Source organism: Bos mutus, chromosome 6 (genome assembly GCF_027580195.1).
Source record: "Bos mutus isolate GX-2022 chromosome 6, NWIPB_WYAK_1.1, whole genome shotgun sequence".
NCBI lineage: Eukaryota > Metazoa > Chordata > Mammalia > Artiodactyla > Bovidae > Bos > Bos mutus.
This window is the reverse complement of record NC_091622.1, coordinates 806,734-833,547: the sequence shown is the minus strand read 5'-3', so window position 1 is coordinate 833,547 and position 26,814 is coordinate 806,734. Positions and strand designations below refer to the sequence as shown.

At 41.1% G+C, this 26,814-nt stretch overlaps 1 protein-coding gene across 14 annotated transcripts in view; it reads left to right on the top strand.

Moving 5' to 3' along the window:
* The window catches only part of PRDM5 (PR/SET domain 5), a 255,315-nt gene that overhangs the window by 76,530 nt on the left and 151,971 nt on the right, over positions 1–26,814 (top strand). For 13 of the 14 annotated variants that reach the window (XR_011464445.1, XR_011464446.1, XM_070371912.1 and 10 more), the window contains exon 3: positions 1,553–1,675. Coding sequence is in view for 12 of the 14 variants with exons in the window: in XM_070371912.1 (XP_070228013.1) it covers positions 1,553–1,675 (123 nt within the window). In the remaining 2 variants the exon portion in view is untranslated. Of the gene's footprint in view, positions 1–1,552; positions 1,676–24,369; positions 24,477–26,814 lie in introns of those variants that run through there. The other variant, XM_070371919.1, reaches the window with a different exon arrangement.

Genomic DNA, 26,814 nt, shown 5'->3' with positions numbered 1-26,814 from the left:
TTTTTTCCCAGAAAATATGTGTTAGAAACTTGAAATAGTGGTCTTTGTAGAACGTGCAGCAGGTGCTTTTACACAGCAGCTTTTGGGTAACTCACCGTCTGGGGTAACTTTCCTGTCTCCAGTCAGTGCCTGTGATCTGGCCTGTGTCAGTCTGTCTGATCTCAGCACCCACCACTTTTTCCATTGCTCCTTCTGTCCTAGCCTCATGGCCTTCTTGCTATTCTTAATTTGCTTCCAACTCAGGGCCTTTCTACATGTCCTTTCCTGGCTGTTCCCTCTGGCTTGGAAACGGTCTTCCTGAGCTCTCACCTGGCCTGTGCCCTGTCTTCACTTCGAACGCTTTTCTGGTCACCTCGTCAGCACGGCTCTGCCTGACCGCTCCATCCTGAAGAGCCCTTCTCCCCTTACTCCACGTCCTCCTCCTGTGACTGAAGCTCTAGTCTGTGCTCGTTTGCTCCTAAGTGTTGTGGGGCTAGGCTTCGTCTGTCTGTTCTGTTTACTGAAAAATTCCCGGGGCATTAGCAGTATCTGGCACCGTGGTACGTATGTGCTCAGTCACTTTAGTTATGTCCAACTGTTTGCGACCCTCTTCTTTACTTTATAAAATAAAATTTTCGAAATCTGGAGTTTGTTTTTCCTCACCCTGAGTCAGTAAAGATATAGTCTTCATATTAATATTTTTGTTACTTTGTGTTGGAGATATGGAGTGCTAATCACTCACTCCTTCCTTCCTCCTGTACTTGATTCCAGTTGAATATAAACTCAAAATGAGCATTGGGTAAAGATTGGTGTATGTTTTATTAAACTGAGCAAGTGGCTGTAGCTTTACAGTGCAGCAGTTTTAAGAAGCTAGATTCAAAGCAACTTGGATTCAAGAATGTCCAGTGGAGTCCTTGGTCCTGTGGCAGTTACAGCCCTCCCTCGATTGAGAGTTGAGTAGATATGAACAGCGGTGTTATGGCATGAAACAAAGCCAACTGTCCGCTCAGCAAGACTTCAGCAGGCCATGAAACGACAAAATTGAACTTTTTTATTTACCCACTGGTAACAATGTGAATTGTAGCCCAGTGGATGTCCAGTTCCACTGGTTAGATTAGCAGATTGTCCACATGTGGAAATGATTCAGTAAGCGGGTGGAGAGAGAAATTGAGAGATTGTTCCAGCCCCTGCCACTTGAGGAACCAAGCCGCACTGCCCTCTTGTGTGGGAAAAATACGTGTTGCAACTATGGTTATCCCCTAAACAACTGCATTTGCTACACATGTATTAAACTGTACCTTCAAATAAATAATTTTGACCAGAAAAGAGCTATCAACACAGGATGTCTTGAGAATTGATTGCATTTGTGAGTCATCTAGATCTGTCAAATGAAAGCGCAGGCTCTATTTGTATGTATGTTTAAGGGATGGATGTTAATCCAGCATCTATTCAACACCTGTTAATAGAAAGGTGATACTTATGAAAAAATACCGTGTTATTTTTAGTTTGGCTAATCTGTTTAGTACGGCTAATACTAACTTCAAGTGTAAATTTGGGCACTCTTACGTTTCAGGTTCGGGGGAGTAAGGGAGAAGTCCTGTACATTTTGGATGCTACCAACCCGCGACACTCCAACTGGCTTCGCTTTGTTCATGAGGCACCATCTCAGGAGCAGAAGAACCTGGCTGCCATCCAGGTGAGCTTATTTGCTTCTTATTTGTACTCTGTACATTGAGGGGAATGAACTAATTTATAACTGTTCTCCCTGTTTTAAATTTATTTCCAAATGACCTGCTTCAAATAACAGTAACTAACTCATAAAAGCAGAGAAGTCTCATCTAGTCAGCATATGCAGGAAGGGGCAGGCCCAGCTGTAAATTGACCCCAGATCACTGACTTTATGAGAATTCTTGAGGGGGTGAGTTACATGGTCTGATACTATCCTTGGCAGATTCTGCTTTCAAGTACTTTTAATTCATTCAGTGAATGTATGTTGATAGTTTTTCTGTTTGATGGCTTATTTGGCTCATGGCACGATGTTCTATGTTATTGTTTGGGAAAGGCTTCATGGAGAAAGTTTATTTGAGTGTGTCTCTCTATGGCTGTACTCTGAGCTTCTCGAGGGTGTTGTATTCCTCAGGGTTTTCAAAGAAATAGGGCCGATGGGATCTATATATCTGTATCTGTGATGTAAAGAACCCACCCGCCAGTGCAGGAGACGTAAGAGACGTGCATTTGATCCCTGGGTCGGAAGGATCCCCTGGAGGAGGGCATAGCAACCCACTCCAGTGTTCTTGTCTGGAGAAACCCATGGACAGAGGAGCCTGTGGACTATGGTCCATGGGATCACAGAGTCAGACACAACTGAGTTGACTTAGCACATATCTATCCATCCATCCATCCATCTAGAAAGAGAGATAGAGACAGAGACTGAGAAAGAGATTTATTTTAAGGAATTGGCTTATGTAGTTATGGAGGCTGGCAAGTTTAGTCTCTTCAGAGCCAGTGTCCCACCTCAAGTCCAGAGGCCACAGATTGCTGTAGAACAGTGAAGAGCAGATGTTCTATTTCAATTTTGATGACATGAAAGCTGCTGTAGAATCAGCAAGAGCCAGTGTCCCACTTGAAAGGCTGTCAGGCCTGAAGAGTGGATTTTCCAGTTTAAAAGCCATTAGGCAAAAGAATTCTTTTGGAACTTTCCCTGTGCTGCAGGGGTTAAGACTCTACCTTCCAGTGCAGGGGGCACAGGTTTGATTCCTGGTCAGAGAACTAAAGTTCCACATGCCATGAGTTGGTGCCAAAATTAAAAAAAAGAATTCTGTTTTACTTGGTGGGGGAAGGGAGACCCTTTTGTTCTTCTCAGGACTTCAGCTGATTGGATGAGGCCCACCTACATTGTAGAGGGTAGTCTGCTGCTGCTGCTGCTAAGTCGCTTCAGTCATGTCCGACTGTGTGACCCCGTAGATGGCAGCCCACCAGGCTCCCCCGTCCCTGGGATTCTCCAGGCAAGAACACTGGAGTGGGTTGCCATTTCCTTCTCCAATGCAGGAAAGTGAAAAGTGAAAGGGAAGTCGCTCAGTTGTGTCCAACTCTTCACAACCCGTGGACTGCAGCCTACCAGGCTCCTCTGCCCGTGGGATTCTCCAGGCAAGAGTACTGGAGTGGGGTGCCATTGCCTTCTCCAAGAGGGTAGTCTACTTTACTCAAATTCATGTATTAAAACGTTAATCTCACACAAAAACATCCTCACAGAAACAAAATAATGTCTGAATAGCTATTTGGGTGCCCTGTGGCCCAGTCAAGCTGACATAGATAATTAACTCTCCCAGGTGGGAACAATGTTTTATTGAATTCTGTACCCTGTATTTTAGGACAGTGTTATACACAGCATCAGGCTCTGATACTAACTGTGACTTAAATGCCATTGATCCCTCAGTAGAAATTAAGGGAAAGAGAAGAAGAGTCAAGACAAGGAGTTTTTAGAAGGACTCTGGAAATGGTAACAGATTTTGTTTTCTTGGGCTCCAAAATCACTGCAGGTGGTGACTGCAGCCATGAAATTAAAAGATGCTTACTCCCTGGAAGAAAAGCCATGACCTACCAAGACAGCATATTCAAAAGCAGAGACATTGCCGACAAAGGTCTGTCAGACAAAGCTATGATTTTTCTGGTGGTCATGTACGGATATGAGAGTTGGACTGTAAAGAAAACTGAGCATCAAAGAATTGATGCTTTTGAACTGTGGTGTTGGAGAAGACTCTTGAGAGTCCCTTGGACACCAAGGAGATCCAACCAGTCCATCCTAAAGGAGATCAGTCCTGAATATTCATTGGAAGGACTCATTCTGAAGCTGAAACTCCAATACCTTGACCCCTTGATGTGGAGAGCTGACTCATTTGAAAAGACCCTGATGCTGGGAAAGATTGAAGGTGGGAGGAGAAGGAGACGACAGAGGATGAGATGGTTGGATGGCATCGCTGACTTGATGGACATGAGTTTGAGCAAGCTCCAGGAGTTGGTGACGGACAGGGAGGCCTGGGGTCGTACATGAGTGAATGACTGAACTGAACTGTAATTAAAGTTCATTGGACATATGGTTAAGAGAATTAAAGAAGCTTTACATTGTGTTTGGGAGTTGACAGACCACATGTGAAAACTCGGCTCCTGGACCCCAAACTAGAGAAGTGAAAGCAGGGCGGAGGTTGGCAGGAGCAGAGGGGAGGGGACAGAGCGAGGGGGCCCACAGCTCCTCCAGTGTGTCCACATGCACTGCTCTAGAGGCTTCACGCACATCATGCCATTTACTCATGACAGACCCATAGCTTAACGTGAGGGTTAGGCTGATTCACTCAATCCAAGTCTGAAACCAACAGTGGCAAGAGGAAAAATGCAAGGGAAAATGTACAGAATTAGGTTTGCAAGTAACCGGAAAACAGTCATTTAGGATATTTCATTTCCTTATGTTATTAGCTAGCCTGGTTGTTTCAGTACAAATAGGTAGTGGATAACCAGTGTGATTACTGTTCTTTTTGTACGGGCAAGTTAGTGATGACTTACCAAAGGCTTTGGAACATAGGATCTTTCGGCAGCCAGCTGTATTCAAGCCACTTTTTAGATTGTTCATGATATGTGTTGATCCAACCACACATTTAAATTGATTTCTTATAAAAAATATGTAGACATTAATTATTTTCAAGGATTTTATATTTTTTCATGGTTTTCTGAGGCATACTAATCTCACAGGATCTTCAGTATATCCTAATTATAACTTATGGGCTCAGTTTCAGTTCAGTTTAGTCACGTCCAACTCTTTGCGACCCCATGAACCACAGCACACCAGGCCTCCCTGTCCATCACCAACTCCTGGAGTCCACCCAATCCCATGTGCATTGAGTCAGTGATGCAATCCAACCATCTCATCCTCTGTCATCCCCTTCTCTTCACGCCTTCAATCTTTCCCAGCATCCGAGTCTTTTGCAATGAGTCAGCTCTTCGCATCAGGTGGCCCAAGTATTGGAGTTTCAGCTTCAACATCAGTCCTTCCAGTGAACACCCAGGACTGATCTCCTTTAGGATGGACTGGTTGGATCTCTTTGCGGTCCAAGGGACTCTCAGGAGTCTTTTCGAACACCACAGTTCAAAAGCATCAATTCTTTGGTGCTCAGCTTTCTTTATAGTCCATCTCTCACATCCATACACGACTACTGGAAAAACCATAGCCTTGACTAGATGGACCTTTGTTGGCAAAGGAATGTCTCTGCTTTTCAATATGCTGTCTAGGTTGGTTACAACTTTTCTTCCAAGGAGTAAGCGTCTTTTAATTTCATGGCTGCAGTCACCATCTGCAGTGATTTTGGAGTCTAAAATAATAAAGTGTGACACTGTTTTCACTGTTTCCCCATCTATTTGCCATGAAATGATGGGACCAGATGGCATGATCTTGGTTTTCTGAATGTTGAGTTTTAAGCCAACTTTTTCACTCTCTTCTTTCACATTCATCCAGAGGCTCTTTAGTTCTTCACTTTCTGCCATAAGGGTGGTGTCATCTGCATATCTGAGGTTATTGATATTTCTCCTGGCAATCTTGATTCCAGCTTGTGCTTCTTCCAGCCCAGTGTTTCTCATGATGTACTCTGCATATAAGTTAAATAAGCAGGGTGACAATATACAGCCTTGACATACTCCTTTTCCTGTTTGGAAAAGGGCTCAGTTTGTTTCTGTGTCAGTGTTACCAATATAAAAATTGTCTGTAGACCCATGAAATCTAATTTAGGCAAACCCATTGTTTTGTAGGGGCTTCATTAATTATATTTTAGAGAATATTATTCTGTTTAAAGTTGATTGTTTTCTTCTTGTGCTTAAATAGTGATTTTAAGCTTTTCTTAAATTCCTTTTTGGGTATTTCTTCCTGTTTTCTGTTATTTCTTTAGACTCGGTAGCTCTCTCTGTTTGCCCAAACCTTCACTGTTGTATGCTCAGCTGTGAGCTTTGCCCCCAGAACCCCTCAGGTTGTCTCTAAGAGTTCCCTTAACTGTACAGTTTGCTTGTACTGAGTCCTTTAGCTAATGGAATGCTGTCAGTAAGTATTTGTCTCCATCTCTTATTGCTCCTCCCCATGTTTGCTACTCTATGCCCTTTTCGTTTTTTTTTTTTTTTATCATATTGTAGCTACCTACACTTCTCTCCTTCTTAGCAATCATGATTTCTAAGAAGGTGTTTATGTTCACTTGGTATATTCAGTGCAGTACTTTTCTTCTTCTATATCAGCTGTATTTCTTTCCTTGCAAGAAAATAGGAATCTATAAAAGATTATTTTGCAACCTTGATACACCAAGAAATTATTATTTGACTTAATAATGGGGGGTGAAGTGGGAGTGGGGTTAGAGTAGGACTCAAAAACTAGCTAGAGGCTCTGTGCAGTTTCACACTTGCCTTAGTGTCTACGCCTATTGGGCGTCTGTGTGAGAGTCTCGGTGCAGCAGTGCTGCGGTGCCTTTGGCTCCTTTTGACACTGTCTCCTCCTTTCCTAGGAGGGGGCTGAGGGCGCTGTTACCATGTTTCTTGCTATGAGCACAGTGTGGAACTTTGCTAGCTCCCTTGAGGTGACAGACTGTCTTACGGGAACAGTAGCTGGAGAAGCAGATTGCTTAGGGTTCAAAATCACCCTGAGCTAGGGCAGAGAGCGTAATATTTGGGTCACATGGCTGACAGTGATTCAGCCTTCTGATTTGTTGGGGGTAATCTCCCAAGGATTGCATTCCAGAAACACTGAGTTGGTAAAAGAATATCATAATGTTTCCTGCAAAACATTATGAATCACTTGCATTCCAAATTGCATCTGAAATTTGGGGTATTTAGGAAATTTTTTATTTTAGCTGTATGTCCCAGGAGTGGAGTAAATGAGAAACATTTGTGGTTATGTGGCTTGCTTGGTGGAAAACGTCAATCCTTGGTCCAATTTTTTTGGACAAGGCATTAAGAATTCGAGGTCTGTTTTGGCAAAGGATTGGAGCTCCTTTTCGGAGACTCAGTTATACTTCTAGTTCTGCAGTTTATTCGATTTTGGAGAATTTGCTTTGGAAACAATGATTTAAGTGTCTGAATAATTGAAGAAGCATCTCATAAGCAAAGAGTTCCTCCCACATGCACACATTTCAGAACATTCAGTTGAAATGTGTGTTCAGGTCTATGAAAGATACTTCCAGCTAAACCAGAAAATTCCGAACGTAAAAGAATTGGCTTAAAATGAACCAGAAGAATTCTTAGGCTCCATAAGATATGGGTGATTCTTATTAAATGCTTATTTTATTACACTAAAGAAAAAAAATATGCAGTATTTGAAAGAGTAACTGAACTACTTAGTATTTTGCAACCTTTTGAAAATTCCTGATCCTTCAGTAGAAAAGTATTTGTTTAAACACAGAATTATGTCATTTGAAGTTAAAACTTGGAATTCTTTGGTTATTATATCTCATATTCTTAAGACATGTTTCTGAACATACTTTCCTTGGGAATTCTCACAATATATTATCAACATAATGGACAGGTGGCTTGCTGCTTTAAGAAAAAGGCGCATATGGAAGAATAGTTGGGTCTTGGTGCAGTACTCCATGAGGGTGTCAGAGCGCTGGGATGGTCTGAAGTCTAGAGGGCGCTGAGCTTGAAGCTGTGCTTGTGATGGTGGTGCCACTCCGCCCCAGTTCCCATGTCAATTTGATGTCCTCACGAGCAGAAGGGCTGTTCTGTTATGTGTTATTTGCTGTCCTACCTCGGCCTTGTGAGAGGATGGACAGTTTCAGGTAGTTTATCCCAGAGTCTTTCCTGGCACCACCTGACATTTTAGTACAGCAGAGCTGGGAGATCAGGTACGGGTCTCCAAGGAGAGCAGTGGCCTGGATTTTCTAGAGCCCAATAGAAAGAACTATGTCCAATGTCATCAAGCCACTAAGTCGACAGGCCTATCAAATAGTGTTGATGCAAAGTCCAAAGAGCAGTGATACCAATCAAGCAGCCAACAAAAAGGAACATCAAAAGGATTTCTCACCTATACCCAAAATTATACTTCAGTTCAGTTCAGTCACTTAGTCATGTCCGACTCTTTGCGACCCCATGAATCGCAGCATGCCAGGCCTCCCTGTCCATCACCATCTCCCAGAGTTCACTCAAATTCACGTCCATCGAGTCGGTGATGCCATCCAGCCATCTCATCCTCTGTCGTCCCCTTTTCCTCCTGCCCCCAATTCCTCCCAGCATCAGAGTCTTTTTCCAATGAGTCAACTCTTCACATGAGGTGGCCAAAGTACTGGAGTTTCATTCATTCAGTTAGCATCATTCCTTCTAAAGAAATCCCAGGGCTGATTTCCTTTAGAATGGACTGGTTGGATCTCCTTGCAGTCCAAGGGACTCTCAAGAGTCTTCTCCAACACCACAGTTCAAAAGCGTCAATTCTTCGGCACTCAGCTTTCTTCACAGTCCAACTCTCACATCCATACATGACCACAGGAAAAACCATAGCCTTGACTAGACGGACCTTTGTTGGCAAAGTAATGTCTCTGTTTTTGAATATGCTATCTAGGTTGGTCGTAACTTTCCTCCCAAGGAGTAAGCATCTTTAGTTTCCTCAAATTCTGTCTCTTACCTATTTGTTTTTTCCTATCACATTTTTACAAATTATGTTTCTACAGTATGTTGTAGACTCGGTTACAGAATTGTAAGGTTCAGATCTCTAGCAATATTCTTAAATAAAATATCAGTTAAATAACTTGCAGGTCTGTCTTAGTTATCTTCCAGTGAGGTACATATTTGTCTTTCACTAAGGTTAAAATTTAAACTAAATTAAAACTATAAGTAATTGGATCTGTGAGGTTTTAAATACCAACCCTACTGTTGCTGTGTGTTGCTGCAGGGAGTAGGATGTTTTATTACTTATTGATTTTATTATTTTAAATTATGTTGTAGTTTATTCATAGGGAACATGAATATGTATAGAACTCACTTTAAGATATATATATAGTGATAGCCTTGAAGGATAAGTTAATTCTTAATAATGATGATGATGGCAGCTGGCACTTTCTGAACGCTTAGAGTGCACCAGTAAGTGGGGATATGTATTGAGAACTTACACGTTTGAGTTCACTGTGTACCCCCTCACTGTGAACGCCCAGAATTGAGGTTTCAAGAAAGAACCCTGAATCAGAGTGAAATTGCAATATAGCCCAGCTGGTATTTCTGATTTACTTTCACTCACGTCTGAAGTGAAATTGCCTCTGGGAAATCGCTTTTCTTTGTGAGAAAAACTTTGCCTGGGTTATATGAACAGCCTCAGGGCCAAGATGATAGCTTCAGGACCTGACTATATAATTACATGTCAGAGTGCCCGCTGGACACTGTGACATCTGCTGTCAGGATGGTTTCAGAGTCATGCTGGCCCATAGGCCACTCCGGCAGCTTTCTTAAGTCTCACCATTCTTTCAGGCTCATGTTGCGATCCATGATAAATTGAACTGTCATCTGATTTTTGCATCAGATCCTCATCGTATATAAATGTTCCAGTGAAAAGGAGGATGGTAGATAATACTATTTAGGAAAATAATAATCAGGTTTCTTTAAAGAAGGAATCTTTTATCACAGATCTATAGCCACATATGAATGGACACCCCCTGCTCTTGGCTCAGCTGCACGTCGGCATAGAAACTGCTTTCTGGGCAACTCTCCGTTCTCTTTTAGAATTTGAGCTGAGAATTTGGTCTTGTTCCTGAGTTTCAACAGCAGCATTTTCAAGTTTCCTGTGCCTTCAGTTCTGTGTACAATATAAAGTCATTCACAGGAGACCAAATTTAAGATAGCAGTCACTGCCTGCTACTTCAGTGAAAGACCCTTGGGGAGTCCATTTCTTGAAAATTTGTCAGTGTCCTCTGATCACTCATCCATCGTTCTCCCTTGAGAACATGGAACAGTTCTTGAAGAATGAAGATATTTCAAGATGGGAGGTGGTATTGCATGGGTGTAGCCTCAAGTCTCGAATATCTCAGAGTAAATCACTTTCACTTTTTGCGTCCACAGCCACCACGGTGGGGCTTCCCCAGTGACTCAGTGGTAAAGAGCCCGCCTGCAGTGCAGGAGACAAAGGAGATGCGGGTTAGATCCCTAGGTTGGGAAGATCCCCTGGAGAAGAAAACCCACTCCAGTATTCTTGCCTGGGAAATCCCATTGACAGAGGAGGCTGATGGGCTACAGTCCATGGGGTCGCAAAGAGCTTGACATGACTGAAGCAGCTAAGCACGAGGAAGATACTGTAATTACCATTTCTCTTTGTCACACGACACTGAAAACCCAGAGAGTCTGAGTAACTTGCCTGAAACGCTTGGCCTGTGGGTAGCTGGATAGGGTTTGAACCCTAGTGTACTGGCTTCCCTGCCTACTCTCTGAGTCTGTTCTCTAATACCTTAAGAGTTGAGATAGATTATAAAGGTGTAACTTCAGATTTAAGAAAAACCTTCCATATATCTGAGCTTGCTATTTAGGTATTTTGAAACTGCTGAAAATTTGCAAACTGATTTAGTTTTTTTTAAATAAATTTTTAAAGTTATTTCCATCACATATTCCTTGGCCTTTTTAAGTTCCCAGACTATCCATAAATCATGACAAAGCATTGTACCACCTTCTTATCATAAAAGGTGCTGTCTGGGTAGTATCTGTCCTGGCCTCTTTTTCCCCTTTGGTTCCATTCGCTTCATCTTAGTCGCTAGCTAGTGTGTTAAACATGAGAGAAAGTTAACATTTAGATCTCTTGAAATTACAGACAGTAAAGTTTCAGAATAGGAGCATGTCAGGTTGGGCGTGAGAGGGACTGTTGAGCAGGCAGGCTTTGCTGTGTCTCAGTCCAGGAACTGCTCAGCCAGTTTTCTTCGCTGCCCCCACTGAGGACCGGCTGCTCCCCCGAGCCCTTGTGCCACCCAGCAACAAGGCAGTGTGCTGTTGCCTTTTGACTTAGCTGAGGCTTCTTCCGTCACTGGAGAGCTTCATTAGAGCTTGACTTCCGAGCCGTTTCTCAGAACAGTTTTTACCTAACTTATCTTACCTGTGTTTGTGATTGCATTAGTTATGTTTGCTGTGTAACAGATTTCCCCCACATGTTAACAAATTCAACCAGCAAACATTTATCATTCATACATATTCTAAGGGTCGGGAACAACTTAGCTGGGTGGTTCTGGAGTTCTGGCTCGGGGACTCCCACAAGGTTGTAGTCAGGTAGTTATCTAGGGCTCTTTGGTCTCTGAAGACCTGGTTAGACTCCACTTCCAAGTTCACTGACTTAGCCCTCAGCAGGTGGCTTCATTTCTTAACCATGTAAGCCTTCCCTAGGGCTCCTCATGACAGAGAGAAGCAACTTGCTGCTTCCTGAGAGAGTGATGTGAGAGAGAAAGCAGCAGTCTTTTATAACGAACTTTTGGACATGACTTACCATACTACCATTTCTTTAGGATGCTGCGAGTCACACAGATGCAGACGCAGAGCAGCATGGTACCGTGCAGGAGACTGCACCAGAGTGTGGGTACCGGGAGGTGGGTCACCCTCCAAGGTCATCTTCTAGGCTGACTACTGCAGTGATCGGTGCGGGAGCGGTGGCGGGGAGGGAGGGAAATGTGCTTTATAGAAGGAAGAGGTGAGGCTAGAATCAATGATGAAGCAAAGCCTTGGTATAGAATCAGAAAGAAAGCAGAACCCAGCCCAGCTCAGATAATATTAAGGAAGGCAGTTTTAAGCAGTAGATTCCTGACCCTTAACCTCACTGGCTGAGCATATTTGACCTGTTCAGTTAGTCAGCTGATAGCTCACAAGCATCTGCTGGGAGCCAGGGCCTGTGCTCAGCAGTGGAGATATGATCATTAAAAAGATGATCTTACTCCTGTGTCCATAGCAGTAAAAACAATCTATAACATTCTATTCCTTTTTGTGATAATGACACCCACTTCACGGGATTTTTATGGGGATTAAATTAAATGAGATAATATATGCAAAAGCCCAGGCCTCTGTGTGTGCCAGGATACGTTAACAAGTATTTTCATCATCACTGCCCCTGCCAGGTCCATAGTGCTTGTCTTTATATAGTTTTGTCTCTGTGTAAATCAGAACAAACTACATTTTATTTCTTATAAATCCCTCTCAAGGTAGCTACTGTAACTTTAAGCATGTGGAAGACTTCTCAGTGAACGCTCACTGGACGGAATGACGGGGCCTCAGGGGCCCGTCCTGACGGGCGCAGCAGCCCGGCTCCCTGGCGCCTCGGTTGTTGGAGACCCAGGTGTTGTGCGTCTGCCTAGGCCGACCGAGCACGGTTGGCTGTGTGTTGTGCTGGCTGTGGCCATACGCTCTTTCTCCTCTTTGCCAAGATAACTCGGGCTTTATAGACAGAGAAATGTCCTGAGGAGAAAGTGTCTCCCTGTGCTGTTCAGGGAGCTTTACTGGATACTGTGGTTTGGCAACCTTAAGAGTTAGCTATGAGATAATTATGATATTTGTGCTAAGCTACTTTTCAGCTTTTTCAGAGAAGCAGCTTTTGTGCAGGTCGGTTGCTACGTAAAGAATATATCTACATTCTGCCTCCTGTGAGAAGTCTTTCAGAATGGAGAATGCTGGATTCTACAAGGGAGTGTCCCCAGAAATCATTTAAAAGGCTCATAGTTTTGCAACCCAGCAAAGCATTAACCAAAAGGAAGCCAGAGGGTTGAAGAGAGTGTGTTTCCTAATTGATTTGGGGCCTTTGGTAACAGGGTTAGTGACAGTGAATATATGAAGTAGAATTGAAAATAGAAATTCTGTGAAGTGGTTCTTCTCAGAGGACCAGAAGTTCTGAGTCCTCTATTTAATATTTAAATTAAATTTGTTACTCATTTAGGATTAACTTCTATTTAATATTTAGTTTAAAACTTTTAAAACTGAAAACTTAAAAAATGTTTAATTAAAAATATTCCCTTTACCTCTAGAACAGAAACCCAAACTATGTATTATATTGATGGTCTCACTTAGAGAAATTATCTGTTTACACACCTATTCCTGCCACTGGTCTGAGTTCCTCAAGAGCAGTCTGTGTCAGTTCTGTTTGCTCTCCCACTGCCCACTCTGCACGGATGCGTCTGTGGGGGCCCAGTGAGCGCCTACCGACCTGGTGCCCCTGCTAACTCTATGCCTCTCTCCTGATGCGGTGCGCCTAGCTGCACGTGACTTGTCAGTTTGGAAAACCCTCATGTCTGTGTCCTTTGGAATAACAGAAAGCAAATGCTGCACTTGAACTCTGGCCTGCAGTTTACGTGTGTGTGCATATTTGGTCTGGCAGAGTGTTCACTTTCACTCTGTCCACGCTGACTGCGTATGCTATGTGTGTGCACGTATCAGCCTACAGTGTAGGCATTTTTATCTCTTAGCCAGACGACTGTGTGGCCGGTAGCACCTCATCACTCTGTCAAGTCTTTTTACACACATGACCACAGACCATCAGAGGCTTAAATTCAGATACTCCGTCGTGTAATAGCTAGACAGTCCAATCTGGACTAACCCAGAAATTTGGGATGTAGAGTAATGAAATGGTAAAAGTTAAAGGGAAAGGAGGGCTTTGCTGTGAAGTGATAGGGTTCTTTCAAATCATACCTAACAGATGGAATAATGAGAGATTGATATTTGAGAATTAATTAGTATCGCTTTAAATATACTGGAACCTGGCTACATCATTACAAGGTTTAAGAAGAGATATGGTAGATATTAGAAAAAAAAGTTTAAAATCTTTTAGCTACTAAAAAATATAGTGAAAAGAAAAGGCATTTGTTGTTGATGCAGTGAAGCAAACAACATGAAGCGAACAACATGAATACCTCATTTATCTGCTAAGTCGCTTCAGTCATGTCCAACTCTGCGACCCCAGAGACGGCAGCCCACCAGGTTCCCCCGTCCCTGGGATTCTCCAGGCAAGAATACTGGAGTGGGTTGCCATTTCCTTCTCCAATTCATGAAAGTGAAAAGTGAAAGTGAAGTCACTCAGTCGTGTCCGACTCTAGCGACCCCATGGACTGCAGCCCACCAGGCTCCTCCGTCCATGGGATTTTCCAGGCAAGAGTACTGGAGTGGGATGCCATTGCCTTCTCCTTTATCAGAGGAAGAAATGAAACTAACGAATATGAATGTTATATAAATTATATACATATTAATATGAAAGTGTTAAAACTATAATCTAGACATCTACAATTAAATATACATATACCAATTGCTGCCAGGCAAGATTTTTTTGTATGTATGATCATAAAGAAGGAAATGGCTTTGTTTTTGTTTTTCAGAATTGGAGATACATTTTATGATGAGTTTTAGATTTATTTTTTAATGAATGGTATTAAATAGTTAATAAACTGCAAAGTACAGGCAGTTTCATGCATATAAAACACAACACTAGAATTACCAACATTTAGTTCTTATCAGTGGAAGTTAGGTTTTGTAGTGTAATTTCTATTCAGAGAAAACTATCCAGTTCCTGACTAGGTTCTCATAAAAGGTTCAGCCACTACTAAGCAATAAAAAGTAAAATGTGAAGTTCTGATTTCATCATTAAACTGATGAAATATTCAAAAGAAGGTGTACAGTTTTTCTTATAATTTATATATCTGTCAGTTAATATAAGCTGCACAACAAAGTTACACTGTATTCAGCTAAGTATTTTGAATTCTAGACTTTGGAGAAATTGTTTCCCAAAGCCTTAGGAGAAATGTTGCTGTAGAACCTAATCTGCTCATCCTTACTTGTGTCTTAGTCCTCTTGGAGAATCTCCCAAGATTCAGAGCTGGCAGGTTGGGAGAAGGGGAAGGAAGCCTCCTGATGGTGTTGTTGGTTACTGTCTGCGGTGCTGCAGTGCATCAGGAGGGACGGGGTCCAGTAGAAGAGGTGCTCCACGATTCAAGTGTGGCCTTTCTTTTCACTTGAAACTTTAAAGGAATCTGGACAGTAATTAAGTACGTCATTATCATGACTGATTTATGTCCGGACTATGCACATCTTTTACTTATCAATCATCCTTCAGCATGGAAAAGGGCATGGCAGCCCGATCCAGTATTTTTACCTGAAGACTCCCATGGACAGAGGAGCCTGGCAGGCTACAGTCCATGGGGTCACAAAGAGTTGGACACGACTGAGCACATCCTTCAGCATCCATTGGGGAGTTGGTTCCAGGACCCCTGTGTACCCAAACCCACAAGTGTTCAAATGCCTTATGTATAAAAGGGTACCATAAGGGCAGCCCTGTGTATCCTTGGATGTAGAACCCATGGATATGGGATACAGAGGGCCTACTTTATTTAATTAAATGGGCAGTCAGGCTAATTATCTATGATCTCTTAAGTTGGTATTTAATGAACATTTTATTAAAGTCACCTCAGTGGGCAGAGATTAAAGCAGCACTTCCTGGTTTATTTTCCTGTGGTTAATGAAGTCCTTTGAGATATGGCTGGGTACACTTTATGGTGGTTTACACAGCTGTGTGTTCTATTAGCTTTTTTCATAGGAGACAGGAGCAAAAAGGGGCATGGCATTCCAGCTGAGAGTTTTTCCGACTCTTTTTCAAGCAATAGCATGTAAAGCCAGCTAGACTTACAAGAGCTTTCCCTATCTGACTTAATTCTGTGCCCATTTCTGGATTATGGAATGCAGTGTGCTTATATATAGCTTTTCTTTTGCTACTTGAAGTTCAGCTCAGTCGCTCAGGCATGTCCAACTCTTTGCAACCCCATGGACTGCAGCACACCAGGCCTTCCTGTCCATCGCCAACTCCCGGAGTTTACTTAAACTCATGTCCATTGAGTCGGTGATGCCACCCAACCATCTCATCCTCTGTCATCCCCTTCTCCTCCTGCCCTCAATCTTTCCCAGCATCATGGTCTTTTCAAATGAGTCAGTTCTTCATATCAGGTGGCCAAAGGGTTGGGAGTTTCAGCTGCAACATCAGTCCTCCAGTGAATATTCAGGACTAATTTCCTTTAGGATGGACTGGTTAGATCTCCTTGCAATCTAAGAGACTCTCAAGAGTCTTCTCTAACACCACAGTTCATAAGTATCAATTCTTCAGCACTCAGCTTTCTTTATAGTCCAACTCTCACATCCATACACGACTACTGGAAAAAAAACATAGCTTTGACTAGATGGACCTTTGTTGGCAAAGTAATGTATGCTTTTTAATATGCTGTCTAGGTTGGTCATAACTTTCCTTCCAAGGAGCTTCTTTTAATTTCATGGCTGCAGTCACCATCTGCAGTGATTTTGGAGCCCCCAGAAATAAAGTCTGTCACTGTTTCCACTGTTTCTCCATCTACTTGCCATGAAGTGATGGGACCAAAAGCCATGATCTTCGTTTTCTGAATGTTGAGTTTTAAGCCAACTTTTTCACTCTACTCTTTCACTTTCATCAAGAGGCTCTTTAGTTCTTCTTTGCTTTTTGACATAAGGGTGGTGTCATCTGCATATCTGAGGTTTTCTACTTTATCAGATCTAAAATACATGTTGCATTTATATGCTTGTATTCAACTTCTTTAAATATATTCTGATTTGTTTCAATTCAGTAGGTCCAATATTGTGTTGTATACAGGGGCGATACATAATAATCCCTTGATATGCTTTGTGCATTGCTATTGAGTAACATATGTTAATACTGTGTTGACATCATTTAAAACCCATAGGACACCCCATGGGATTTTTACCTTTAGAAAGTCAATCATGAATGAAAATAAAACAAGTGAAGCTAGTTATCCATGCTTATGAAATGAAGTTTCAAACTATGGCACTTTGACCCATTATAAAAATGTGTAGAATTTTGGCATCGGTATTATTTCATTTAATTCCAACAGTTCCCCCTAAAGTACTAGTATTACACCCATTTTGAAGATGAAAAAGCTGAGCTCAAGTTTGTAAAAACCTAGAATTGGTAGATCAGAGCTTTCTGCCCCTTAGTCTGACTTGAAGTTTTGGTATTCAGATCTTCCCATAACGAGGGGGATGCTGAACCTGGTAGTCAGTTTTTCTCCAGAAGACTCAGAGGAATACATGCACATTTTAAAACAGTGATGAATATATACTTCAAATAACATTTTAAACTTCACCATTCTGTACACATGTCTCCAGAACTTAGTTATTTCATAACTGAAAGTTTGTACCTTGTTTACCAGCTTCACGCATTTAGCCATTAAATACATTTTTTAATAAACTGCAGTAATGTTTATAGTTGACCTATTGCCAGTATTAGTGAGATATGTAACTATGAAACATACAGGAGAAATCTCAGGTGGAAGTTATTTGGGATTGAGTATACTTTATTTGGGAGGTTCGGTGGTCAGAGGTGTGTTTCTATAAAAGAATGTAAGTAACCTGTTATAATGTTTGGAAATACTTGAAAATTAAAAAGATGTTCTAAGAAGATACATTTTGCATTTATTTTGGTGAATGTTAAGAAAAGTGACATAAGTATTACTTATAGATTATCCCAACTTCTGACATCAGGTGTGCACGCCTACTTACAGCTACACCCGTTCTCACTGCTTTCTCCCACATAGAAAAAGGTCCCTCTTCTTTCTTAAGAACAAGCCTTCCATCTGTGTTCCACCCTCTGATGAATATTTACAATGTAGATTATCCGTTTTCTCCATTTGATACCCTCTCACACTCAATAGGATTCTTCTCATTGCTTTTAGATATTCAGGCTTTTCTTTCTTTTTTGAAATCTTTCTTTCCCTCTTGATGCCATATTCCCTTCCAGTGTGGATCCTTTCTCCTTCCCTGAATGGTCCCTTTGCTGTGCTTTCCTTTTTCTCACCATCGATACACTCCTCAACCTACACTGACCGTGGTTTTGCCTTTCTCAGCTCACCCCTCCTCTCCATGTCACTTAGCCCCTTGAGGCTTTTTGGACCTCCTTTTCCTGGATCTTTGCAGAGCATTAGGTTTTTTTGACAGTTGCCTCTCTCCTGAAACATTTCTTCCTTTGGCTTTGCTGAATCCATCTACCATCCTACCCACTCTTTTTCTTTTTTTTCTTTCTCTCCTTCCTCCTTTCCTTCCTTTCTTCCTTTCCTCCTTTCTTTTCTTTCCTTCCAGCTCATATTCTTTTGCCAGCTGTTAAATGTCTGAGTTCTTTCCTTTGCTAGGTTCTTCCTATTTGTGTCCTTTGAATCTGAGCTAACTGTCCTGAATCCTGGACAAAGTCAGCTCTCTCCCATTACTTATTCCAAAAGCACCATTCCTCTCTGTTCTTATATTCATAAAGTCATTTCCCATTTCTCTGGTGGTTGATTAATGGCACTGAGAGTTGATTAATACCACTCTCAGGCTGTAAGCTGTTTGAGGATAGGCAATGTATCTGTTTTATTTCACTACATTATACTTAGTACTTCCATAGTTCTTGGTACATACAGGGCTCAACTTTTTTTTTTTTTTTTTAATGAATTATTTACCTCTATCAGAAGTGTTTCATTAAGAGACACGTGTACCCCAATGTTCATCGCAGCACTGTTTATAATAGCCAGGACATGGAAGCAACCTAGATGTCCATCAGCAGATGAATGGATAAGAAAGCTGTGGTACATATACACAATGGAGTATTACTCAGCCATTAAAAAGAATACATTTGAATCAGTTCTAATGAGGTGGATGAAACTGGAGCCTATTATACAGAGTGAAGTAAGCCAGAAGGAAAAACATAAATACAGTATACTAACGCATATATATGGAATTTAGAAAGATGGTAACAATAACCCTGTGTACGAGACAGCAAAAGAGACACTGATGTATAGAACAGTCTTATGGACTCTGTGGGAGAGGGAGAGGGTGGGAAGATTTGGGAGAATGGCATTGAAACATGTAAAATATCATGTAAGAAATGAGTTGCCAGTCCAGGTTCGATGCACGATACTGGATGCTTGGGGCTAGTGCACTGGGACGACCCAGAGGGATGGTATGGGGAGGGAGGAGGGAGGAGGGTTCAGGATGGGGAACACATGTATACCTGTGGCAGATTCATTTTGATATTTTGCAAAACTAATACAATTATGTAAAGTTTAAAAATAAAATAAAATCAGAAAAAAAAATAATAAAACAAAACAAAACAAAAAATCTAGTGTCTAGGTTTTACTTTAGTTTTTTCCTGCAGATTCTATGGTAGCAGTATAACAAACATCTTAAATTTTAAGTTTGATTTTATTGGGGTTCTCCAGAGAAACAGAATGAATAGGATGTTTGTTTGTATGTATATAAAGAGATACCTTGCAGGGAATTGGCTTCACATGACTGTGGAGGCTGGCAAGTCCCAAGAGCTGCAGGGTGAGTCAGCAAGCTGCAGACCAGGGGAGCGGATGCTCCAGCTCTGGCCTAAGTCTGAGGGCCTGAGACCCGGATAACCAGTGGTATAGTGTAAGTCTGAAAGGCCCTCAAGCTTGAGACATGGGAAGAGCCAGTGTTTCACCCTGAGTCCAGTGTCCCTCTTTGAAGACAGTCAGGTAGGAGGAATCTTTCTCACTCTCTGGAAAGTCAGCCTTTATTCTATTCAAGTCTTCAGCTGATTAGATGAGGCCCACCCGTACCATGAAGGGCAATCTATTTTACTCCATCTACTAATCCACATGTTAATTGCATCCGGCAACACTCACATTGACACACCCAGAATAATGTTTGATTACATGTCTGGGCACCCTGTGGTCCAGTTAAGTTGACTCATGAAATATACCATCACATTTTTCAAATAACTTATAGGTTTCTACTTTCAATCTTTTTTCCTGTCACTTGAGCCTGATCAGATTACCTTGTAATTTTCCTCAAATGCTGCAGTTCACAGGGCAGGTTTAGTCTGTGCTTAACTTCTCAGCTTTTCATGTGTTGAAGCTGCTTTTTCTGTCTAGTGTTCTGCAACTTTCCTGTAATCTCCAGTGTCCTAGCTAGCATTTTTCTTTTCATAGCATGACTGTACTCTCTGCGATGCAGGGACTTTGTTATTGTTGTTTTCCCTACTTTAATAAACCCATTTCCTCATGATCTTATCTTGCCCAAAGCCCATCCAGCTTGTGAATTTCAAATGCTGCTGTGAAACTACCTCCTAAAATTCTGCAGCTGCTACTCTGTATAACTGTCTTGGCCCTTTCTTATTCTTCATGCTAATTTAACCAGATTGTTCTGTTACCACCAGCGCACTTAAAGCCCTTAAGGGCAGGAACAAAAATGGGCTTTCTTGTGAGTGTGAGTATCCTGTAGTCCTCTGCACATTATGTACTAATTGTGTTGGATGAATCTTTAGTTTCTCTAATAGGTTTTCAGATTAACTCTAGGTTTGTTGAGTTGGGTATGCTTGCTCTGACTTAGGTCTTCTTTTTGGGGAGCACATCTGCTTGTCTAATTGGTTCTCTTATTTCCAGTTGGTTAAAGTATTCCCATTGTTGGCTAAATTTTGAATTCTTAAGAATGTGTTAGGAATGGGAAATGGATTCTACAACTCTTTTTGTGGTGAGTTCCACTTTCCTGAATGACATTCTTGCTTTTACTGTCATATTAATTCAAAAGGAAACTACAGTTTTTTTCCCTCCTTTTTTGATAGCCTTCAGTAAGCAAGACATTGCATCAGTATTGAGATTCATACAAGGAGGAATATGATAAAGGGTCTGCCCAAAGAGAGCTAACAGTCTTTGGAAAAGGGAGGAGGCAGGAGAAAAGAGAGGTCTGTGCTTAGCTAATTTTTATGCAACTTGTACTAATTAATATTTGGTGAGTGATAATTTTATATCATATGGGTAAATCATCTCTTCCCCTATACCACTTTACAGCCCTAATGGGGATACAGCTAAATAAAGGCAGATCATGGTGGTAAATACTTTGAGAGGGCCAGCCTAAATGGGAGGAATGTTTGCAGGACCTAGAGTCTAGCTTGCTTATATCATAATTCGGTTGAAACTCTCTTTTCTGATGTGATAGGGACAGTGTGTCCTAGTAGGAATCATAGAACTGATATTTCAACCAGCTTATCGTGTTTTATGAGTATACATTTATTTTCCAGTTTTTTTGCTTCTGCATATAGGTTCTTTCACTAGAGTTTGCTACCATATTTTTTTTTCATAACCACTCTATATAGTATCCAGTTTTACTAAAACACCAAAAGATAAGCCTTAAAAAACCTGTCAAATTACACAAAACAAAGCAATTATGAAAGATGGGAGGAAATCATAAAACTGGACAGATTCTGCAGTCAGGTTACTTTGCAGGGTTCTTTTCAAAACTGTCAGTTGATTTTCTTAGAAACTATTGAGTTTTTTCTGACTCATACATTTTTGCTGTATGTAATGTTTAGCTAAGTTACATAATTGTAGTAACTTTTACCAGTGGCATAAACAGGTGTGGGAACAGACACAACTGCCTCTGGGGACTCAGGCAAGCAAGTCAGGGGGTGGAGACAGCAGTGCGCGGCGCACTGGGAAGCAGGCTGCCGAGGAGAGGCCCGGCCCGGGCCCCATCCAGCACACTGTCGCGTGTATAGACTGTCAGGGAACCTGGGGAGTCAGTCAGCTGAAGGTCAGTTAAAGAGGTTCTAATATAAAATAGAGCAAATACAGGCATGAAATCTTGCCTTTTGCAGATTGGATGGAACTCAAATGACATTATGCTAAGTCAGAGAAACACAGATGCTGTATGATATACCACTTACATGGGGAATCTAAAAAATAATACAACAAACTAGTGACTATAACATGAAGATGCAGACTCACAGATAAAGAGAACAGTGGTGAGAGGGGAAGGGCTGGGGAAGTCGGAGGTACAAACTGCTGGCTGTAAGATAGGCTCACAATTATATTGTACAACACAGGGAGTATAGCCAATATTTTGTAGTAACTGTAAATGGAAAGTAACCTTTAAACATTGAACATAAAAATAGTACAGATATATTGTAGGAACAAAATATGCCTTCTAATGTATATAAAATATTTAATAGGTACCCCATTCCCCATAGTATTGCCTTCTAAAATTTTTTAGCCTGTTAATACTGATAACTTATCTTTAGATAAAATAGCTGAAGTATACATTTTCCTCCTGTGAAGAGTTAGTTTCTTAGGATCACTTTGCCTCTTTTTCTGTATAGTAAATTTTTCTTTTTATTCTTCTCACTGCTTCTGTTGACTTTTTTCTCTATGAAGTCAGATTTGTTTCTTAAGACGCCTCAAACATTACTGTCTTTTCTTGAACCCCTCAAAGGAAGATATGTATATTTGTAATTGATTTTCTTTGTTTATAAAGTTAATTTTTATTTAACATAGTATCCTGTTTCTTGGAATCATATTAAATTTTTTTCTTGCCATGTGACTGATTATGATCTGGGATTAGAAAAGAAACGTTATTTGCATTTGTTTGAAACTTCATTTTTCTTATAGAACCTTTGATGCATTCTAAACATGAAATTAGCTTATCCTGCACTGGTTCCTATTACTTTCCTTGATTGCAAGATGTTTTCTTCTTACTCTTAAAGAAAATATTTTTTTAAAATATTATTTTACTTAAGTTATTGTATAATTCTTATTGTATAAGACAGGGCTTCCCTTGTGGCTCAGATAGTAAAGCATCTGCCTACACTGCAGAAAACCTGGGCTTGATCCCTGGGTCGGGAAGATCCTCTGGAGAAGGAAATGGCAACCCACTCCAGTACTCTTGCCTGGAAAACCCCATGGGCGGAGGAGCCCAGTAGGCTGCAGTCCATGGGGTCGCAAAGAGTCCGACACGACTGAGCGACTTCACTTCATTGTATAAGTCAACTTTTGCCAAGAAGACTGCTCTAAAGACAACCCTAAACTCTTAGTGGTTTATAGCAATGAAGATTTATCTCTTGTTCACACAAGTATGGGCTGCTGGAAGCTGCAGTTCTATCCGCAGCTCGATTCCACATAGGTCTGAAGGAACAGCCCTTAACGGGGCCTGCATTTTCCTGGCAGAGGGGAAAGAGAAGTGACCCAAACAGGTGATGACTCTGAAAGTTCTCCCTTGGACATGGTTCGCTTTGCTTCTGATCACATTTCATGGGTCAGTGCAGCTCACCTGGTCAGACCTGAAACAATCAGCCCCACCCCCCAGGCAGCACTTGAGAGAGCCACAGGCTTGGGATACTGTGATGTGTTACGTCTCATTTTAAGGATTTTAGGTTTTATTGTTAGATCAATATTGATAGACATGTTTGATGAATTTTGCTGTGGAAATGATTTTTTTCCTGATTTTTTTTTTTTTTTGGTTTTGTGTATGAAGAACTGATGTGGAGGAGACTGATTCAGGATTTTAGTAAGGAAAAGTTAAGTGAGAGGATATTAAATGTAAAATCCTCACTGTTTCATTATATTTTCTTTTCTCCACCTTCATCACTTGTGTTCTACTTGTATTGACTATTGAGTGGAAGTCCAAACTTTGGAAGTGGAAGTCTCCTCACGTTAGCACTGACTGCTTGAATGTTTAAGACCGAGAGTTGTTCTGAAGCTATTTCCTTTTGTGCTGATTACTCATAAGTCATCTTAGCTAGATATTTGAATTTTCAGTTCACTACCTTTCTGATACACAATGAATTGGGCCGTTGCCAATTTCAAAATCATGGTTTTTCTGGCATAGTCCACATGTGGACTATAGTCTGCCAACAAGTAAACAAAAACCAAGTTACAGACCAACGCAGCTAGAACACCAAGTCACCCGTGGCCACTCCTGGAGTTAACATTTATTTGCACACAGTGAGGATTAGTTTTTTCTTCAAAACAGGAGACAGTTACTTTTGCTGTTTTGAAATAGCAGAACTGAACCTCAGATGCATGAGTTTAGGAAATCTAACTTCATGGGGTCTGCTACTTGAGAAGGGACAATGGGCAAACTGTCAGAGAAAGTTGAAGTTTATAAGTAATGTTGGATGTTGAAGGGAGATAGGGAATTTGGTTACATCTCTTAGATATCCAGGAGTAAATGTTTTGAGATTGTGATGGAATCAGAAGGGTTAGTCTGAAGGCATGGTTAGTTTATTTGATCCTAACTATGGCCACAGTGCAAAAGCAGTCACATTGATAAAATCTTATCAAGCAATGCCTTACATTATCTGATGTCATTTTCAAAGAGGGGCCCTCTAACCTCACAAGGTTGTATATTCCAGCTTTTCCTTGACATCCTCGTTAATGTTCCTCTCAATTCCATACCAGCCTTCCTTCCGGTTGGGTGAGGCCCAAGAGGAAAAACAATGATCACGTCAGCCTGTAGGCATTCTGTTCCCTTCAGATTCATTGACTTGGTTCTCAGAAAGATGAGTGTATTTTATTTGTACTTGAATCCAGCTCTGGAAGGAGTGAGATAATAAAGTTCACCTCCATCATTTTCCAGAGGTAATAGGAGACGTCCCTGTGGAAAAAGAACCCCAGAGTAGGAGAGCCAGCGTCATCTTTGCCTCCTGATGAAGTGTTCTTTCTTTGATGACTACCGTTCATGTAAGCAGCTACTCTAAGAATATATTCAAATCAGGTGTGGATAGACAGTGGAGTGGAATTGTTTTCCTGTACATGAGATTGAGATAACATAGTAAACAGTAGTTTCTGAGCCACGTGTGTAACCAAATAAAATTATTTTGTGAGTAATTGAAAAATAGAAAGAACAAAAAGTTATATGGGAACAAATTCCCTTTAGCCTTTAAATTCATTGGGTTATTTTAGGTTCATTGGAAAACGTTTTGTTCATGAAAGCGTTTTATTCATGAAACTTGTAATTGTAACTGCATACATTAAGTAATTCTCCATTCATGGCTTAATCACGTGAGTTCTTCTCATTGTGATTCTGGTGTCAGGTTCTAGACTGGCTCCAGTATTTACTGTGTATGATTCTTTATGGTTTATTTCTCATCTCTGAGCCTCAGTTTTTCCATATGTAAAATGTGGGCTGATTAGAGGAGTTTCTGTTGGAGATGGGACCCTGATGCCTACAGTCTCCTAGATACACTTTATATAGTCTGTATTTTTAAATCATTGAAACAACTCTTTGAGCTATATGTACTGTTGGCTGTATTTTATAGATCAGGTGACTGAGAGAAGTTAAGATAAGCTTTCGGAAGAATGTATAGCTAGTAGGTTATGTCCTTGGGTCCCAAGCCTTGTTTTTCTGCCTCCAAAGCAGAGTCTGTCTGTCCAGTGTACCTGACATTTCTGTCTGTATGTCGCAGGGCTACTGTGACAATCTGATGAAATAAGGTACCTGAAAAAGTGAGAACGCGGCAAGTGCTGTGTCAGCGTGGGATGTTATTTCTTCTGAGTGTTTTTAGCCACTATCAGAAGCTAGCAGTTAAGGGCCAAGGCATAAAGAAGTCTAGGAGGGTTGTTTTTTCCTGCTCTGTGGATGCGGACGTTGAGACCCATGGGGATGAGGAAGGTGTCCACACACCGGAAAGTGGCAGGATAGCCTTAAGTTCCTAGTGCGATTACAAAGCCCACTGTCCTTGTGGTCCTCTCCAGGCCTGAATCCTTGCTCCGGAGTGGGGCTAGGATTCCTTTGTCCACGGATTGATTCCTGTAAGAAACTTCTTATTCACTGTGCAAGATACCTTGGTATGGCAAGAACCGGTTACTAGTGTGGGATGAGATACTGATGTTGATATTGGTGGTTTTTTTTTTTTTTTTTAAATCTTCTTTTTTTTTTTTTTTTTTTTTAAATTTTATTTTTCAACTTTACATAATTGTATTAGTTTTGCAAATATCAAAATGAATCCATCACAGGTATACATGTGCTCCCCATCCTGAACCCTCCTCCCTCCTCCTTTCCCATACCATCCCTCTGGGTCGTCCCAGCGCACTAGCCCCAAGCATCCAGTATCGTGCATTGAACCTGGACTGGCATCTCGTTTCATACATGATATTTTACATGTTTCAATGCCATTCTCCCAAATCTTCCCACCCTCTCCCTCTCCCACAGAGTCCATAAGACTGTTCCATACATCAGCGTCACTTTTGCTGTCTCGTACACAGGGTTATTGTTATCATCTTTCTAAATTCCATATATATGCGTTAGTATACTGTATTTATGTTTTTCCTTCTGGCTTACTTCACTCTGTATAATAGGCCCCAGTTTCATCCACCTCATTAGAACTGATTCAAATGTATTCTTTTTAATGGCTGAGTAATACTCCATTGTGTATATGTACCACAGCTTTCTTATCCATTCATCTGCTGATGGACATCTAGGTTGGTGTTTTTATTGAAGACCATTTCCACTAAGTTAATCCACTCAAAATTCATGACAGTGAATACATCTGTTTATATGGCTATCCTTCTATACTTTCTGAATTCAGAAATGATTCTTTTGGTGCATATGAATTTTGGAGGAGCTTCCGCCCCACCCCCGCCTCAAGAAAATGCTCTGTAGTGGCCATACCACATAAAACTGCCCCTGACTTTCCTGTTGAATCATCCTAGCCAGATTATTGCTTTTCTCTGGATTTGTCTTCATTACATAAATTTGTTCAGAAAGCCTTGACATCAGAAAATATTCCCACCAGAGAAGTTTTGTGTGTGTAAATTTGTCTGTAAATCGAATTCTGTGATGATATCAAAGTGATGAATCTAATGAATTCCAAGCCGCCATTGTTTTTTCAGCTGTCTTAAACAGATCGGAATTCTAGTATGCTTTTTTATCAGAATGTATTGACTGTCCAAAGAGCTTTGCAAGTAGTTTATTATCTAAAATAATTTCTTTCCTGTTGGGTATTTTGAATGCCTCTAACTTTGCAGATTTGTTGAAGAATAGTAATTAACTTGAGGGAATTCCCTGGAGGTCCAGTGG